Source organism: Saccostrea cucullata, unplaced genomic scaffold (assembly GCF_032062105.1).
Source record: "Saccostrea cucullata isolate Sc308-1 unplaced genomic scaffold, CSIRO_AGI_Scuc_v1 ctg12487, whole genome shotgun sequence".
Taxonomy (NCBI): Eukaryota; Metazoa; Mollusca; class Bivalvia; order Ostreida; family Ostreidae; genus Saccostrea; species Saccostrea cuccullata.
In genome coordinates, this window is record NW_026922025.1 from 1 (window position 1) to 19,326 (window position 19,326).

Below are 19,326 nucleotides of genomic sequence, written 5' to 3' on the forward strand. Positions count from 1 at the left end.
AGACAGAGTGTTTCCGATAGAACCAACAAAACTAGAGTCTAATGAGTGTGGGGCTGGCTATGTCGCCCAACACAGGTAAGACATAAGGATTTAATTTTAAGAAAGCTCTGTGCAGTGAAAAGTTTAAAACCGTTTTTTTGTTTTACTGTATTGAAAATACATCTAATACTATGTTTATGTTTAAAACTTTTACCTGAATGAAACGATGTTACATCTAATTGTTTTGTTATTTACTAGATTTATAAATGAGAGCAATGTTGGCGATGTTGAATGTAGATTCGTGTACAGCCCTCATCGATCTGAAGCTGATATACAATTCATACAGAACGCAAAAATTGTCTGCTCAGCAAAGACAGTGGACTCGAGCCATTTACCGCTCTCATTTCAGGTACGTTTTATTTTTTTTTTTTTACTAATTATACAAAGCTCTTAAAACTAAACGACTAGAATAGCCTGACTTTCTACTTGGATACACAGGTCACCAATCCTAACTGGTACTCCACGTTAGATCCGCGTCTCGGTGAGCGGGCTGTGCTGATCAGACAGACTTCCGGAGACTGGGCTGTGCTGACAGGACGATGGACCAGTTCACAATACATGAAAGAAGGTAGTTAATGTTTTATTGAAGTGTTGAATTTCCAAATGACAATGTGCCCATTTTAACATATAAACAAAAATAGATATGCCACTGCTGCAACCAACGATAGATATTCTTGTCTGAATATAGTATTATTTGAAAATTAGGAAGAATGAAATGTTAAATATTTTTATGATCACGGAACGGAACATAAAAAATATATTTCATGCAAAAGTAAAAGCATTAAATCAAAATTAAAATACTGGTAACCAAAATTTACAATTTGATTGACAAATAAGGTTTTTGTTAACTTTCAGGGTATCTTTCTGTGAAATTCCACAAGTTAGAGGACAAATCTACTCAGTATATTGATGTCCGAGTGCCTAAGTCAGAGGAGGAACATTTTTGTATTCATGTGGATAACAATGTGTTTGACATGGAAAGTTCCGACTTTTGCCTGCGCTGTAGATCTGACGAATCATTACATTACTTAGCCACCGGTTTGTCAATATTTCTTCTCCTCGTGCTTTGCATGCCTAGACCAACAGACATATCCAAGGCGGAAGAGGAAGTAAATGAGTTGAGTCACGTGATTGATTCGAAATTCCTCGTCGGCTGCGGGTTCAACGTGATCACATCAAATAATTCCAAGAAAATGAAGGCGTAGATACATGTACGATTTATAGCTAAAGTCAGCAGTTTCTCTCTGTCTTTCATTATGAACCCCTGTACTCATACAACTGTATGCACGTTTTTGCAAGATCGTTTGTTTTTAAAGTTGATAACCAGAAAATAACCAAATTCTTGTTTTGAATAGATAATCAAACGTTTGATTTTGTTCGGCAAATGTTTTTCTTTGTTTCGCCATGTTATAATTGTTTGACGTTTAATAATGCAGAAAAAAACAAACAACACATCACATTATAGTCAAGATACCTTTATCAAGAACTGCCATTTACAAATAAACAACAATGACCATTAATGACACATTTTCATGTATTGCTAAATATATAATAGATCAACATATTCTGTTCTATGTGTTTTTTCCTTGACAATTTTCTAAAAGGTACGTTCCAGTTTTATTTAGGCCATACCTATTCATGTATTTTTTGCTCATCTGACCCCATTCGATTGTATTTAACAAAAACATATAAATACACGTAATATTAATTTAAATCTCCCGCACCCAAAAAAGTCTTCGCAAATTTTTAATTTGTTTAAATTGAAAAGCAGTGAGTAAAAAAAGTACAACAAATATAATTGTCCGCTCACTTTTTTCATGTTCTGCCAAAATACATTGTCTACAAAAATGTAAATATTGTTTAATTGATCGTTCGCCCCCAAATTTTTCATCAGATGTCCGACGAACTAGAAATTAAATTGGTGTGGACTTCGGTTCATTTTCATTCCAGTTGTGGTAATTTTTCAGCCTCTCTGTTCTTGTAGTAATTTCCGGCATCACATACGTAGATAAAGTATGTGTAGGGATGGAGAAAGAGAGCAAGAGTTCCCTGACTTCACATATCAGGTAATCGTAGGTGTCTAATAAACAGGGGTTCAAATTCTGAAGTCCACATTGGACAAGTAATTCAGTCAACTGTAAGAGTTCCCTTTCTTTGGAGCGTGGCTCAAACACGAGTAGAAGAGATCTTATTGCGACATAAAGAATGAGTGAAATCACATTAATGTACAACGGATAACAGAAAGACTGCGACTGCAGGATGACATATAAAATTTTATCCCTCCACACTCGATCTGTGCAGTAAGGTATGGCTATATGAAGGAAACCACACGTCGTGTCCGATCTGATGCTTTGCTTGATGGTTTCTAAAGTTGATTCTATTGAGTCCAGCGCAGCAGTAAAGTTGCCATATAGATAATAGAATAAAGCGAGATGAGCTACCCCAGAGATTAATTTGTCATCAAACCCACTGGGATATCTGAGTGAGAGACTTTCTTTGTACAGTTTCTCTGCTTTTTCGTGTGACTGCCTCGTCTTCTGAGAGTGATAAAAATCTGCCACAAGTCGACGTAGATTTACTGCAAATGACCCTGAAACGTCATTTGTTAACGAATGTGGCAAGTCTTCTATGATTTCCTCCATTGCTCTACATTGACTCAAATTCTGTATTGTACATGTAGTCAAAGAACTTAATATGTCTGCCTCATCTAACAAATTTCCCGAGATTTCGGCATTTAAAGTCTGTAAATATTTCTCAGTAAGTAGACAAATTTTAGTAGTACGAGGTGGTAGAATACTTCTTTTAAAGCCTACAAAATCGTAAATATCCTCTATCTGATCCTCGCATATAAGTTCTGCAATGATGACATCCATTCTGCCTGTAAACAGTGAGGATATCTTATCGGACACGTCCCGGCATTCCTCTGTTGATTTGTGGTCAATCATGTTATTCTCTGGAATAAAATAATTTGGTAACCAATGTTGAGAAAGGAACCATTGAAGGATACGCAGCGATTTGACAAATACCTTTAGAAGGTTTTCTGGGCACCAGTATGTTTCGGGTAGAGTCTCTGTCATCCAGAACATTACAGTCTTAATATAATAGGACTTGAGGCAATCAGGGTTAGCAAGATGTATCATTTTCAGTTGTTTCAATAAATAATAGCAATTTAAATGAGTGTTAGACCATGTTTTCATTAAGGCTTTTTCTGCCATTGTAAACGATAACCTCCATTCAATGTCATTTGTTATACTTAGGGCATATCCAACTGGAACGGCGTATACATCAGAGTTCTGTAAATCAATTTGAGTTTTCTGTTTGCACCTGTCCAGATTGCCTTTCGCCAGAGATGGCCACTCTGATAACCTTATACCGTATACTTCATCGTAGGAGAAACCTTCATAACCGCTGTACGTAAGCGAAGGTCCGTGGAGCTCCGAAAGTGGTGCGGCACCGATCCATGTTTTCATGTCTTGGACAAAGCAATTGCTACGTAAATAGGACACTCTTTTATACCTTCTTATTTGAGAGTCATTAAAAATATGAGTGCTTATTTTAGGAATTATGATTTTTATATATCCCAAGTGACAGTCCTCTGTTGTGTAAAAGAAATTCATGACATCACTCTCTCGGTTATCGTGTGTTACGGGACTATTCGTTCCCTCTTCCTGAATGTTTATCCATTTTGCTATTAATAGTCTGTCCATGTCGCTAGAGTTCGGCATTCCCTCGGAATAACTTCCGGTGTAAACAGGCAAGAAATAACTTATCTTCCATGCAGGGTTTTTTTCTCGTCCTAATCTGTCAAATTTCTCCCAGACTTGAACACAATTTACATTAATTTTCAACAAACGCATTTCTGTTTCGACCTTCTGGACAACGAAATTGTTGAATGTTTTCAATTGTAGTTCACTGGGTATTGTATTATGATCAATAACATGTTGAATTGTAGCGAAAACTTCGTTAACGATATCGCTGAACATCATAGCAAAACGAATTCTTATACTCGATGTTGACCTGAATTTCCTACTTTCGGTTTTATACAAGCTGGGGAAGCACTAATACCAGTAAATATAGCTCTGGTACGTGCGTCACATGTAACATGTAAGACCTAGGTCTATGGTTAAATGCGTAATAAAGTAATTTATCGATTGCATGATTATTTTGATTACTGCAGCATAGCAGTTCAATTCAAACTAGTCGCATCTTTCTAGAACAAACAACACAGTAGTATACATGTACTCGTATTTAAAATATTCACACAATTAAAAGATATGCAAATCAAAATAAAAAAAAATAATATCGATTTACACTTTAAACAAATTTTACAGACTGTAACAAGTTTTGTAAGGGATGTTCATTATCGTCCTTAAAGATTGCTTTTTTAATAACGCACGATAATACCATTCATGTACATCGACACAGGAAATCCTTTACAGAAGAACGCACAATTTCAATTTTTAAACAATACAGTACGGGCTTAATGACGGAGTTAATTCCACAGAGACAGGCTGAAATAAAAAGGTATAGGTCGGATACGTCCTTGAAAAAGAAGAGAGACACAACTAGTGGCCCCGATAACAATATCAAACAACACAGGAGCATTCCAAGCAGAACAATTATAGTGTTCAGAAGGTTCTTCTTTTTCAGGGTATAACCACTTTCTGGAACCCGAATATAATCGGCTCATGTTTGGAATGACTGTCAAACTTGGTTCCATGGATGTGCTCCCTGCTATTTGCAGGCATTTTGTTTTTGGGGTTAACTTTCACATCTTGGACGTTTCCTCTCTTTTCTTTAACTTTTTTGCCTTCATTTTCCAGACACTTGTTCTTATTTTCCCGCAAAGTGCTTGCTGAGCCATTAGGACCCGCGTTTTCAGAATTTTTGTGTACGATTTCAGGAACTATATTTTTGTTTATTTTGATGCACAATATAATCCGACGGTTGCAACAAGTATAAAGTCACGGTGAATTGCATAAAATGAATAACAATTTGGTAATCTCTCTTGTACACATTTCGAACTTGGCAATTATAAAATGGCTCCACTGGAGGAGATATTAGCCCAACCGTGAAAATTAATATTATCAGCCAACTAAAAAAACAAACAATGTATTTTCTTGAGTTTTGGAACAAGCGATCATTCCAGGCAGCTAGTATGGCAAATAACTAAATATCTTTGTAAGCTAATCAAAAATGTTTGAAATACAGACAAGAAAGTACCACTTAGAAGGAAACTGAACTTCATTAGGCAGACCGTTTTGAAAAATTCATCCCCGGGAGAAATATTAGTTTCGATGATTTGCGCAAAATATCCAAGGCCAACAACAAAATCACAAAGGGACAGTAAAAGGACTAGAAAATGGTACAGATTTTTTCGAAGGGCCCGTATTTTAATAAAGATCATGAAAACAAATGCATTGAAGCATACAATAAGGCAACCTGTTAACAGACATATTGGCGTTGCAAAGATATTTTCTGAGTGGATATCCATTACTTCCTCCACAAATTATGAACAAAGGGTACTCAATTTCTTTATTCCAGTGAAATCTATACATTCCTGAAAATGAAAACAATCTTAATACAAGTAAGCACATGTGAAAAAAATTAATTTAATTTTGTGCAGTTTTTAAATATATATTTTTATAATAGAGGAGGATATACCATACGAAAACAAGAGATATTTTTTCTGCTAAAAGAATGGTGCTCAATTTATATTGTTTGTACAAACAATTTTATTATTAAATAATTCAGAATTTATTAGAATTGATTCTTTTTTTTTAATTATAGAAATTAAAAAAAAATATATATATAACTTACAACAGGTTTATTTCCTTCCTTTTATGCTGTCCTTTAAAATGAATTTGTAAGCATTTTATTAACAAATGAAAACTCCCTAGGCCTTCCTCAATACACCACTGAAGGATTGAAGCTTAGCGGGTTTTTTTACATGATGTAGAGATATTGAACGTCCAACAGACAATAACAGTAACGATTATAAATCATGTAAAAGTCGTGATACAAGCAGAGATATTAGAGTTTTCTTTTGAACAGCGAAATATTTCCTTTTTTAGAGAAAAAAATCTACAGATCCTTCAAAATGGATGTCTGTCATGTTTCAGAAATACTAATGCTTATAATAAATTATATTGAATGCATGTATCAATTATACGCTACTTCATGTCAACCTAATCAATAAAGCTTTTCAAATGGGTTAACTAAAAGTTCACATGCGACGGAATTTTTTTTAATGAAAGACATATTACATATACACCGTAGACCATTGAATCAATTCAAATTGGAGGCAGGGGAAATTCGGACCTCTGTTAAGTCGGCATATGGATCGGGTGAGAAGCTTTTTGTTTGTGATTGGCCATACGAGAAAATCCGTGACTGAAATAATCAGAAGGCAATCCCTTATTAATCAGTAAAACGTCAGTCAATATAATTATGACTTAACGATAGATTAGACCATTGTTTCTTTCATAGACTTTGTGAAAGGATGTTCTGAAAGGAGACTTTAAATACCTTTTTTATGCAACTTATTTGCTAATAGCTTGCAGTTGTTTTATGTTGTGACATATATCTCTGATGGACTTTATATATGTTGAGGATACCCAGACATTACTGTATATACAGGGAAATTTTTGTCCCCTGAAAGTTGCATGCAGTTTCAAGATTGTTCGGACAGTTTTAATATTCCACCATTTGAAAGATACGGGTCGGACACGTTTACTAATGTTCTTGTTTGTCTACATTTTATGAGATTCCCATTTATTTATTTTTTTATTAACGCTATACATGTAAATACTTACGTATCCAGTAATGCCTGTGGATGAGAGATGTCATGGCTTTTGCTACAATACTGGTCAAAATGTAAGTAGATCGAATAGCCTTTTTTATCGGCTTTATTTCATAAAGCACAAATGTATTGATGCATACACTTGCATGGTTTTACATATACACATACCATGATTTTCAAGATAAATGTTTCTCCAAAGAGAAATAATGGTCAATGTTTTCTAAAGATCCATTTTCATGTGCAAGGTGACTGTAATTTTCATCCAGTTCCATTTGTTCCATGACTTGATTGGCATGGTCATAGTCATCTAGATCAACTGTAGCCTTTCCCTTTTCGTTGAGATGATTATAGATGTCGTCTTTTGCCTCCAAGGAATCACTTTTCATGTTGGAATAAGTAGCATCTTTGATGGATGATGGCAGGTGAGATGCTTTTTTCTTTAGAAAACAAAAATGAACTTTGTCATAACTTGCAAAGGCATTAATTCAATATCATTGTGATATAAAATATGAAGATAGAGGGCAATAGACAAGCTCAAAATGTCATTAGAATAATACATGATTGAGAGCAGGGCAAACACGGACCCCTATAAATATCAGCGGTAGGATCGGTTCCAAAGAGGATAAAGCATCCCCTGTCTTAACCAGCCTCATCCTTTATATGTGTCTCTTGTATTATCTTATGCAAATACAGTGCATATAAAATCTTATTTACGCATTCTTATGCTTATAGGCAAGCTCACCGCAGCTTGTTTTTGCTAATGTTATATAAGTCAAATAAAACACTTTCATAGAGATGAATAATGTCATGACGGTATAAATGTGAACAATTTAACAAACAAGAAGGGGATCAGATTCACAAGCTTTGATTAGCAGTTACGTAAAATATGATAATGTCTGATCCCCCAAAACTGACTAGAAAAAAGTATCTGTAAGACAAGACAATCAAAACATCATATGAAAAAGTTAGCAAAAAGATTGCACATCAAAACAAAATTGGTCAAGGATAGTAGTGAAACAATACATAAAAACAGTATAAACAAATCGAGTCAGAACTAATGAAATATATGATTTTACATGACACATTAATACTCGTTTTAAGGGGTAGGAATGCAGGGGTGGAGGAGGGTCTTCAAAATAGACGTGCCTTATCTTAGCGTGGTCAGCATGCGGGTTATCACAATACAACTGAATGACTCGCTGAGCTGACCACGTGACCTTACACCTTCTATCACACGTAATCCATCAACCAAGGCGTGGATCTAAGAATTTTCACATTTTACAAAAATATCAATTTGTGATATAAAATTATATATATTATTAGTTCTGATTCAATTTGTTTTACTGTTTAACCAGTTTGTTTTGATTACTATCTTTTTTTGCTAAGTTAACCTTTTCTCTGAGGTTTTCATTGTCTTTTTGATGTACTATCTTTTTGCAAACCCTTTCACACGATGTTTACCATTTTTGTTTTGATGTGTAATCTGTTTGATAACTTTTTCGTATGATGTTTAGATTGTCTTGTTTTACAGTCAGAAACTTTTTTCTGGTCATTTGGGGGATCTGATATTATCATATTTTACGTAACTGATAAGCAAAGATTGTGAATCTGATCGCCTTCTTGTTTTATTAAATGGTTCACATTTATACCGTAATTTTAATAGAAGGACTTAATCATCTCTATAAATGTGTTTTGTTTGATTTGTACAAAATTAGCAAAAATAAACTGCATCCGATGATCTTACCTATAAACATTTAGAAGACATTGCTAATAAATATACGAGAATGCAAAATATTCCAATTGCGAGCCTTCAATGTCAAACGTTCCGTTGTAAAGAAAACAATTCTTTGAAGGACTCAAAGTTATTTATAGTGTGTAGGGTCAGCCAGGTAAGATGTATCTTTTTTCTCAATAAATAAATTTATTGTTGAATAATTTAGTTCTAAAAAGCCGAACAGAAACCACAGTAAGCAAATCATAAAGCTTTCGATATCAATTACAGTATACAGGTTTTTTTTCGCCCTTTTACACTTGCAAACAATTTTGACCCGTATTAATTATAAATTACAAGAGTTCTGTTCAAGAAAATATTATGTCTTATATGAATTTGCACAGTTTTAAATTCGCCCACCTGTGAGCCGGGTGAAAGGAGCGAAAATAAAACGGGGGCGAAAATTTACCCGTACATAGTTTACAAATTTAATACTAAATTACAAGTATACATGTAAATGCTCTGTTTTCAATTGCATGTCTTATTTTGTTAGATTAGGTTAGTTTTTTTAATTCTAGCAAACCTTTATTATATTATTCACTTTTCTAATATCGTGAAGGACAGTATTAATAAAATGATAAATACCGCATAGGGGGTCTGCATTGATGATGTGATTTCAATATGTTTCTCGTATGATCGATTATCAACAGCATTTTTGAAATCTCTGAAAGATATAAGTACATATGTACCTTCCCTTTAAGCATATAGATAGGAAAGTCACTGCCACTTAATGCTGTACCTAGCAATGCATTCATTGATAGATTGAAAAAAATTCAAGTCTTACTTGTGTTCGGGTGAGTTTTTTCTCTGTTTACAAATAACAATAATACCAAGACTGACTACGAAACCAAATACAAAGCATCCAATTCCCACTCCGACTATCATTCCAGTATTTGTTCCTTCCACCAATTTAATTTTTTCTGCAGCTATTATATCACATAATGGGATATGCAACGAGAAAAATGATAAATATTAAAAGTTTAAATTAAACAAATTAAAAAATTTAAAGATATCTACCTGCCATACATTCTCCATGCAACCGAACAAATCCATCCCTACATTCGCACGATCCAACTTTCCCATGCTTAATGCATAATGTATTGGCTCTCCCGCAATCTGTGTCTTCTGTACACAAAAGTCCAAAGTAGTCTGCATGGATATTATTTTTTAAAGATATATTTCTGTTTGTGTGCTTTAAAATGAAAGTTTATTAAAACGTTTAAAGTCTTTGAAATTAACTATATGGGAAACTTATAAAACAGCCAACCAGCACGTACGGAAAGTCCTGAAATAAATATGCAAATGGAAGAAATGTTCGTGTACTACCTCCAAACTTATCCGTACTGCAGCTCACGTTTATATCAATCGCTGTATATTCATTCTGACATCTGTTGTTGACATTTAGTACTCTCCTTACGGTATTGTTGACAAGGAATCTTCCCCTTTTCAGTTTATATAAGGTATTTGGAACTGTATTAACCGACCATAAACACTGCTCCTCACAAGGAAACCCATTTGGCGGATCTAAAATTAACAGGACTCAGAACATAAGTACTTTTTAAAGATATTTCTTATAGTACTACACCAATAACTTACCTCTAAATATAATTCTTATGTATTGAATTGCTGAATATTAACGTGACAAATTTATTCTTGGACATAACAAATTACATTTTAAGTGTGCAAAAGAAATATGATTAATAAATAACTGGCAATTAATAAAAGCTATTTATAGTTTCAACTTTCAAATCTTGACTAGTGCTTCAAATTAAAAGTTTTATGTTTAATTTTGTAAGGTTTATAAATTATGAAAATAAATTCATATTATTATAAGGCCTCATTGAAAGATTTTTTGTTTTCGATCAATAAAGAATATAAATCTACATCTGAGTTTACATAATTCAGATATACTTTTTACAACATTGAAACCAAATTCTTCGCATCAAAACAATTGTTCCTGTTTGAAGAATGTTCTTGAGTAGTTACTGCTACATTTATTTACCTGCAAACCAAAACTTCAAATCATCCTCAGTAAAATTACAAGCAAGACTGCTGAACCCAAACTTCAAAGCTGTATCAATGCAAACACTTCTGTAAATAGAGAATACTAAATATAAACAGGACTTAACCTATAGTTAATCATTAATCTCAAAAGAATAGATTTTTGTTTTCTATTATGATGAATGGGAGAATTAGTTTGTGTTGTGAAAGTTAAACACAGACACTAAGCTTAAAACTGCTTAAAGGATAAATAAAAACAACTTCCTTTGTTAATATATATTGTTAGAACAATAAATTTTCCTCTAGCATTCTTTTTAACGTATTGAAAATAATCTCTCACCCATTAAGGCAGTAGATATTTAACACCTTCGTCCAAAAGATGAAAAATAATACTGAAATTAAATAAATATATTAAAGTAAATCTATTGATCACTGATATGCAAATAAAATTTTAAAAATGTATAGAAAAAAAATTTTGACAGATACAAAATAAAAAACGACAATGTTTACATGATCAATAGCTAAGTAATAGATTTGATTTGATTTGAACATATTTTATTATGTAAAATACATAAATGGATTGGGCAGCAGGCATAGCCTATATAAGCCCTCTCCAAGCTAAGTAATTAATATTTATGGAAAAATCAAAGTTTAAATTTCATTGCATTTCATCTTGGATTTCTTTTCTTTAATAGACCGCAATTTCCCCGAAGGAAATGAAGCATTATTGAAGCTTTAAGATATATACAGCTGTACTTCCCTTAACATGATATCCCAGAGGTACATTTGTATGCAATAGGGGCATAACCGAGAAGGAAATTGTTTGAAATCCTCTCTTGAATGGAGAGCTCTAGGACTCGAGAGAAAGGAAATTATTAAAAATTTTAAATTAAATTAAAACCCCATGGATGATAGAAGTTAATGAAACTTATTTAAAGTTTAATTTCAATGCGATTTGGGACAAGAACAAACACCTGACCTCTAAAACATTTGAGGTAGGATCTGGAACGACGGAGTTAAAAGTAGAATCCTGATATTGATTATCTTTTCATCTGATGAGGGAATCGAAATTCATGACACATTAAATGTATGAATTAATATGAAATCTCATATATTTATTCAATATATCATGCCAACATTGATATTTTTAAATTTAACTTTCAAAGTGTTAGAGATAATTTTAAATCGAGATATAAACAAGTGGTCAGTATGACTGAGTGGTGAGAGGTGACAGGAAGTCAAAACCGGAAGATGTGTCCTAACAATAAACAAACACACTGGACCGTAGATTTAAATCCAACATGTATGAATGATATACTTCTGGTTTTGCTGTCAACTTTTACATTTTTCTTGGCTTTAACTCGTGTTCACTTATAGATCCAAGATTGCGTAATGATCTACAACTATTCTTATCGATTTCTTTTAAGAGGTATTTAATGACATCCTCAATTTTGAAGAAAAGAAGTACATTTATGAAAATTTAGATATTTACAAGTTTATATCAATATAGTAATTTTATTCCTCCACTTAATAGCCCTCTTTCCAGTAATAGTTTACAGACTTTTAAATAGCCTTGAATATTTAATTCAAATTAATGACATGACATTGAATAACAACGAATTAATTAATTCTAAATTAAATTGTACATACCCAGGAATCGTCTGAGCTCCATGAACGCTGATGAACAGGTAGAAGTTCATTGTGATATTACTTCCTTGTTTATGACTTTACACAAACACCCCTCACATCTTGTATAAACACCCCCTGCTAGCCTCTCATCTTTTATAAACACAGGAAAAGGGGGCAGTTAAACTGACAATATTTAAATACTCTACTGGTCACTGTACTTGATGTGACCTATATTTGTGATGTGTATGAAAAGGATAAGTGTGAACTTGCCTGGTCAAAGATAGTTCAATTGATCAAAAGCAGATATTAATATTTTTATTCATATATCTTTTTATGTATATTAATTTATTCAATATCTGGCTTTGATCAGTTAATTAAATTCCCTTTGTCCAGGCATGTTTACACTTACCCGTACCACTTTCATCCAAATCTTGATATTTTGTGGTTTGGAATTTAAAAAAAAACATAGACTCTGTAATCTGATGAATATTGCTTACTTTTAGGAAGTCATTTTTTTTGCTCCCGTAACCGAAGATTCGGGAGTACTTAGTGATTGTCCTGTCTGTCCTTTGTCTGCGAAACTTCAACTTTGTCATTGACTTTTGAGTGGTTACGGCTATAGCTCTCCAATTCCACAGGTGTATTCCTTGTGACAGGACCTTTCTTTTGTTACCACCAAATTTGACATCACGACCTTGGAGTTTGACCCACTTTGACAAAAATAATTCCGAACCCAAACCACAAATTTTGAATAGTTGGTGCTTTTGGTAATAATTAAATTTATCTGATAAATTTTATCACCATAAAATGTTCATTTTTTTAGTATTTTGAGAAATGTAACATATGTTGTTTGATATGATAGTATTTGAGGGTAGATGGTTACTACAAAACGTAACAGACGGACGGACGTACAGAAAGACGGGCTAACACCCCAATCACTTTACACGTACCCTCACACATTTCAAGCAGGGGGTATAATAAGAGGTCATAACAGCATATGTGATGACAACGCTACAGTAACTGCTATTGCCGTGATTAAAAATATGATGCGGACATTATTCTCAAATAAATCGTGACGTTATCAAAAAATTATCCGTACAAATAAGACTTGTACTGTTCAAATTAAATATTCTATTACATGTTCACTACAATCTAATACATGTTCATATATATAGTTAATACCGATATGTCGTCTTTCACAGTCCATAGAGTGTGTATTGAGTAGAACAAATTTAACAAGTCGGTTTTATAGCTAAGTTAGCCTGTCCCACTGACCTCCTGACAACATTTACACTCCTTATTTTACCAAAATCAACAGCTTAAAAACTTACGTTTTTATAACTTTATCCACAACCATTCCCCACGGTAATACTATTAAAGTCTAGGCTTTTTGATATCACCAACAGCTGCTTTTTCAATAAAAATGAAACTCGTAATTTCACTTACCTTGTCACTGGTCATTTGCAGAATTATTTTGTTTAAACACATTCTGATTGCACACAAATACTCTGAAGTTGACATCAAAGAGATGCTTGAGTTTCTTATTGACAATATGTGTGTGTTTTGGGGGACCAGGTATTCCAACAATCTATTGGAATTCCCGTAAGTAACAATTGTGCTCCGTTATTAGCAGACCTATATTCATATGAAGCAGAATTTGTGCAAAATCTAATGCGTGAAAAGAAGAAATACACTTGCTGTGGTCTTCAACTCGACATTTAGATATATCGACGACGTATTGTCAATTAACAATGGTAATTTCCATTCCTGCGTCGATAATATGTATCCTGGTGAGCTTGATATAAAAGACACCACAAAGTCTGACACATCTGTTTCATAATTGGATATTTTACTTGAATAAGACGTTAATAGTAATCTAACAACCAAGCTATATGATAAACGTGATGGCTTTAACTTTTCTATCGTCAACCTCCCTTACTTATGCAGCAATATAACTTCATCACCTGCATATGGAGTGTACAGTAAAACTCGTTTAGTTCGAATTCACGGATATATCTTGGATCCCAAGTTATATAAATTTAAGGAATTTCTAATACGCATATAACGAATTACGGATATAGTGATCTACTTTCGGAGATCCTGGTGATTTTGTTATAACCGAGTTTTACTGTATATATCTCAGTTGATTCGATACGCATGAGCATGCTCAACGTGCGAACAATTTCTAAAACGAGGTAAATTATTAGCAAGCAAGTGGATTAAACAAAATAACATTCTCGTTTAAAGTCATCATTTTCGTAAATTCTATGATCTACATAATGACCTTGTCAGCAAATACAATTTATAATTAAGGAATGTTTTTCAGTTTTGTGTGAGTTATTGGTGTGTGAATCACACAGACTTGTCACGTAGGCATATTTCATGAAGCGCGCTTGGCAAGGATGAGACAGGGGACCAGGCTAAATTTCTCGCTGCCCTATATCGCTGCATTTTTTCTAACGTCGCTGCAGCCTCATTGTGACGTCACGTTAACGCACGTTTCTCCGTGTATATTTCTACGCGTGAGTATACACAAAAATGACTTTCAAATCAATTTCACAGTTGGCTTAGTAGAAAAACACAGCGAATGTAAATATTCATTGATATCATACAAATGCTGACTGACGTTTTTCATACTAATTGTTAGTCCGTTATTTATACACTGAATTGACGACGGATTTTTCCGTTATTTAAGGAATGAAGATTATTTCAACTTATGTTATCCGATATAACATAACTTGGGGCAGTTTACGCTTTATAAACCGCGCAGAAAAGCTGAAACTTATGTAGAAGCATCCTGGGGTAGTGTAGATTCTAAATTGTTCAAATCATGACCCCCGGGGGTAGGGCGGGGCCACAATAGGGAATCCAAGTTTTACATAGAAATATATAGGAAAAAACTTTGAAAATCTTCTTCTCAAAAGCCAATGGGCCAGAAAAGCTGAAACATATGTGGAAGCATCCTTAGGTAGTGTTTATTTTAAATTATTTCATTTATGAACACTGTCTGTAGGGCGCTGTTTTTTCTTGTAGTCTTTAGATTTTTTTCCGATCGGGTTCGGTATTGCGAATATTACAGTATTCGAAATCAGAACGAGGCTCTGTGTTATTGACAGCCACGTTGCGTTGGGCGAAAGGCAGAATTCAAGAACGGATCCAGTTTTAACTTTAATTCAGATACCTGATTTGTTTTCGTTCTTTTGTAGAGGTAATATTAAACATGCATTTTAAACATCGAACCGATTGAATGATGGAGAAGTTATGTTTTCATTTACGCATTTGAGTTGACTAAACTTTTTGACGCTTTTGACATGTTGCAAAGAATGAATCCTCTAAACACTGCAATCTCGCCCCTTTTTACATGCAGAATTTTACCCTTTTAAATAAGAAAATTGTTATCTTAAAGCTGAAGTCTTCAAGTATAGTCTGTATAGATATTAATAAAGGATTGTTTAGGAAAGAGACTTTCAGTATATACATGATATCGATTAAATAAAGTCGCATATTTCACTGTAAAACTTCGCCATTACGGCTATGTAGGTCATTGTAGAACAAGTATTTGAGTGAGAAGGCGGGGCGTCTATCAAGCGTGCGATTTGTATGAATACATTAGAGTGTGTTCGAATTGTACTTAGTTTTATGATGAAGTGACACCTAAAACCTCTTATTTAGTGCTAGAGACGACCAAATATAAGTACCTTTTTTTTAATTTGTCAGGATTAACTTCGTTTTTTTTTTCTGTTTAACTTACGAGTCATATTTGAAATGATTTATTAGAAATTCGTCAAATTATTTAAACATAAAGAAACACAATTATTTCGAATTTGTGAATAGAACGTATAATGCAGGATATATACACTTTTTTCATACTTTAAAACTTCATTTTTATAGAGATGATAATTAATCCATTAAAGCTTATGATTAATACATTAAAGCTCATTAAATTTACATGAATAACTACTTCATAGCATGTACATATATGATTTTGCGAAATCACACCAAATATGATATATAAACTTCACTCTGTGTATAAAAAATAAAATCGCAAGAAAGTGAAAATTAAACGACAGTTTAACGTCAATATTATCGTTGCTGGATATATAAAAAAACATCAGTGTTAGACAAGTGTACTTTGTACAGTCCAGATTGCATTGTTTAATTGAGATAAACAATAAACCATTTCAAAAAAAAAAAAAAAAATTACGCCCTTCATCATTCGGTTTTTTGTTACTAATATTTAATTGTTGTTAGATTTTGTGCCGATGTAAAGAGTTATAACATGTCGTCAGAAGTAACCCGGAATTTCCCTCTATTCAATAAGGGGTGCATTTTGTGCAATGCGTTCGTCCAGTGACTTTTCACCCGATATATAAGCCTTATTAACGTCTCATACTTCAATTTCTTTTCCGTAAGGTTTCTTAAATTGGAAGTATGCTTTTGTAACAAATGGTTTATTTTCTAAAGATATGATAAATTAGTATTTTTTTCAAATAACGATCTATAAAATTAACTAAAAACTGAGAGAAAAATATTTAATATCTTCTAAGGTTTGATGAACGTACCACTGATGTGATAAGTATACTTAGGAACAAATAATATATCCACAGTATTTTTTTTAAAATTCTATATTAATGAGATACAAGTAGTAAGTGCAAGATTTATTCTACAAGCCTCCAATATATATTGATAAATACCGAAAAAAAAAATCAAACAAAATCAACTGAAACATCGTTATAATAACAAATAGAAAAAATGTGAACATGTCCTGAATATACCGGCATAAACATTTTATCCCAGAGTACTTTAAAGTCTAATTATACCCATTTGAAAATGATTTGACCATCGATAGCTCGCAACAATGGACACGATGTCGCATTGATCTGCTCAAAGCATGAAAAGTGAATAGATTTGAGTCACGTGTTCAATGCTTTGTTATTCATGAGGTCAAAGGCGGATTGAATTTGTAAACAAGGTGCCTTTACTATAGGGACAGGTACCCGAGATTTTGCACCTTTTGGGAAAATAACATGTGAGCGCATGGCTGTTTCAATTTCTTTTATGAATTAAAATGACAAGTATAACTCTTTACATTGACCGTATTTATTACAACTTGAAACATCAATGCGCTCATATAAAAAATGGGCTTGCAAGGTGGGGGTGTGGCCTAAAGTCTATGAGAAATAAATGTAAACAACGTACCCCTGCTATATTAATCAGATAAATACCCAATTATAGTGCAAGGAAGTGAAAATTGAAAAAGAAATTTATAAACTACAATGTTTAATGGAAAGATTGAGACAAAAATATGTAGAAAATGTTTAAACTTATTTTTTGTAAATTATCGGGGGGCCAAATTTGGACGTTTAAACGATTCATTCTTTATGAGTGTGACTAAAATGGGTAGCGAAACCCGGGCCGGGCCGGGAATTTCAAAACTGAGAGCCGGGTTTTTGATAATTTCGAGATAAATACTCATTCTTTCTTCATGAAATTTACAGACATACTTTATAACTATAGGTTTTGCCTTCGCTGAGAATTTTAAGTCAAAATGTTGTGTTTTTCGATGATTATCGCCGATTACATCATTTTCTAGGTGACTAGAATGGGTAGCGAGCCCGGTTTACTCATTTTGGCGATTTTAAGCTTAATGCATCGAAAGTGTTTGTGTTATTTGCATTTAATGGTTGTTTATTAACTTCAAGTAGTTGAATTGTTCAATCATTATGAAAATAAATATCTATTATTAGGGTTTTTGTCATTTTTCATAGACCCGGGACATGTCAAAACCGGACGCGTTTGCCTGGGACAAATTAATAATTCCGGATTGCCAGAGAAAGAATGTAGATTTTTTTCAGTCCCTGACCGAGATACATCTAAGAAATAAATGGGAAAAAATTAATAAAAATATGCAAATAAAAAAAGAGTCATTCATATTTCATTTATATGTCATTCTCTGATAAGTATTTCGGAAATAAAAGGTTTTTCCCGGGTGAACGTGTCCGGTTTCGACCAATCCCGGGTGTTCAAAAAATGCGAATATTTTCAATAATCGTGATTTATTACTGCAACAGTTAAATGTTTTAGGTAGTGTAAGTTCAATTTCAAAGATCCAAATGAAATAATTGTAAATATGCTGCCGAAATTAAGTTTAAATCGCCAAAATGAGTAATCCGGGCTCGCTACCCATTTTAGTCACTTGGAAAAGGACAATCGGTGATAATCATTGAAAAACACAACATTTCGACTTAAAACTTTCAGCGTAGGCCAATCCTAGAATAATAAACTATGTCCGTAAAATTTCATGAAGAAAGAATGAGTATTTATTTCGTGATTATCAAAAACCCGGTTTTCGTCATCGAAAATCCCGGCCCGGCCCGGGTTTCGCTACCCATTTTAGTCACACTCCAAATTTATTGTGAATTCAACAGTCATTCTGCAATCAGTACAGCCGATTAAGTCTGACGTATGGTGATTTGATAAACGAAGCTTTTCATTTTAACGCCATGTTTGTGCAGATACCAATGCTTATCCACAAAGGTTAAAGAAATAATGCACCGGAATGGACGTGATGGAAACTCGCACTTGTAGATATAGGGGGGCGAGATATAGAAAATGGCAAAAAAATTTAGAATACAAGATATATATATATTTATTGATGAATCATAATGAAAATGTACAGGTTGATGAGAAAAAGTATAACACGGAAAGAAGAAAAGCTTAGTATAATGTAATTATGGAATCCAGTAAAATTGAAGTAACATATACCATAGTTAGATAGAACGTTCTGTCGTTAAAATGATATTGTCCTACGCACCGGGTTTAACCATAGAATTCGTTCCGTGTATTCGTAATGTAGCAAAAGAAACACGGGCGATAACTCGTACTCAGTGCATTTACTCAGACAATCTAGAGAGTTCCTAATGTAAACATGGCAGGTAAATTAGAAGCGAGAGAAAAACATTGAGAAAATTAATTGGATTTTTGTCTTTATATGGATTATTTTTTGGGATAAAAGACATAAGCAGTATCAAAAGGTTTGTTTTGATGAATTTGGTAGTTATTTCCTGTGCAAATCCTTTTATAT

General features: G+C 33.4%; 3 protein-coding genes across 3 annotated transcripts; 1 reads left to right on the forward strand and 2 right to left on the reverse strand.

The window, feature by feature from the left end:
• The first annotated feature begins 484 nt into the window (after positions 1 to 484).
• Positions 485 to 1,545, forward strand: LOC134261082 (uncharacterized). The gene is made up of 2 exons (XM_062743555.1): positions 485 to 607; positions 895 to 1,545. The coding sequence occupies exons 1-2, from the start codon at positions 598 to 600 to the stop codon at positions 1,242 to 1,244; spliced, it is 360 nt and encodes a 119-aa protein (XP_062599539.1). The 5' UTR covers positions 485 to 597; the 3' UTR covers positions 1,245 to 1,545.
• Positions 1,546 to 1,613: 68 nt separating this feature from the next.
• On the reverse strand, positions 1,614 to 3,191 carry LOC134261083 (uncharacterized). The gene is made up of 2 exons (XM_062743556.1): positions 3,066 to 3,191; positions 1,614 to 2,992 (listed from the first exon to the last, which is right to left on the reverse strand). Exon 2 carries the CDS (start codon positions 2,982 to 2,984, stop codon positions 1,953 to 1,955), a length of 1,032 nt encoding a protein of 343 aa, XP_062599540.1. The 5' UTR covers positions 2,985 to 2,992; positions 3,066 to 3,191; the 3' UTR covers positions 1,614 to 1,952.
• Positions 3,192 to 9,615: 6,424 nt separating this feature from the next.
• On the reverse strand, positions 9,616 to 12,363 carry LOC134261080 (uncharacterized). The gene is made up of 5 exons (XM_062743554.1): positions 12,264 to 12,363; positions 10,954 to 11,005; positions 10,615 to 10,703; positions 9,939 to 10,136; positions 9,616 to 9,761 (listed from the first exon to the last, which is right to left on the reverse strand). Exons 1-5 carry the CDS (start codon positions 12,283 to 12,285, stop codon positions 9,616 to 9,618), a joined length of 507 nt encoding a protein of 168 aa, XP_062599538.1. The 5' UTR covers positions 12,286 to 12,363.
• Between the last annotated feature and the right edge of the window lie 6,963 nt (positions 12,364 to 19,326).

Excerpts from the sequence above, each read along its gene's own strand:
- LOC134261080 (XM_062743554.1), bottom strand. The coding sequence starts at position 12,285 with ATGGAGCTCAGACGATTCCTGG. Across the intron at positions 11,006-12,263 it reads GGAGCTCAGACGATTCCTGG|TATTATTTTTCATCTTTTGG; the intron begins GTATGTACAATT and ends ATTTAATTTCAG. Across the intron at positions 10,704-10,953 it reads AATATCTACTGCCTTAATGG|AAGTGTTTGCATTGATACAG; the intron begins GTGAGAGATTAT and ends CTCTATTTACAG.
- LOC134261083 (XM_062743556.1), bottom strand. The coding sequence starts at position 2,984 with ATGATTGACCACAAATCAACAGAGGAATGCCGGGACGTGTCCGATAAG.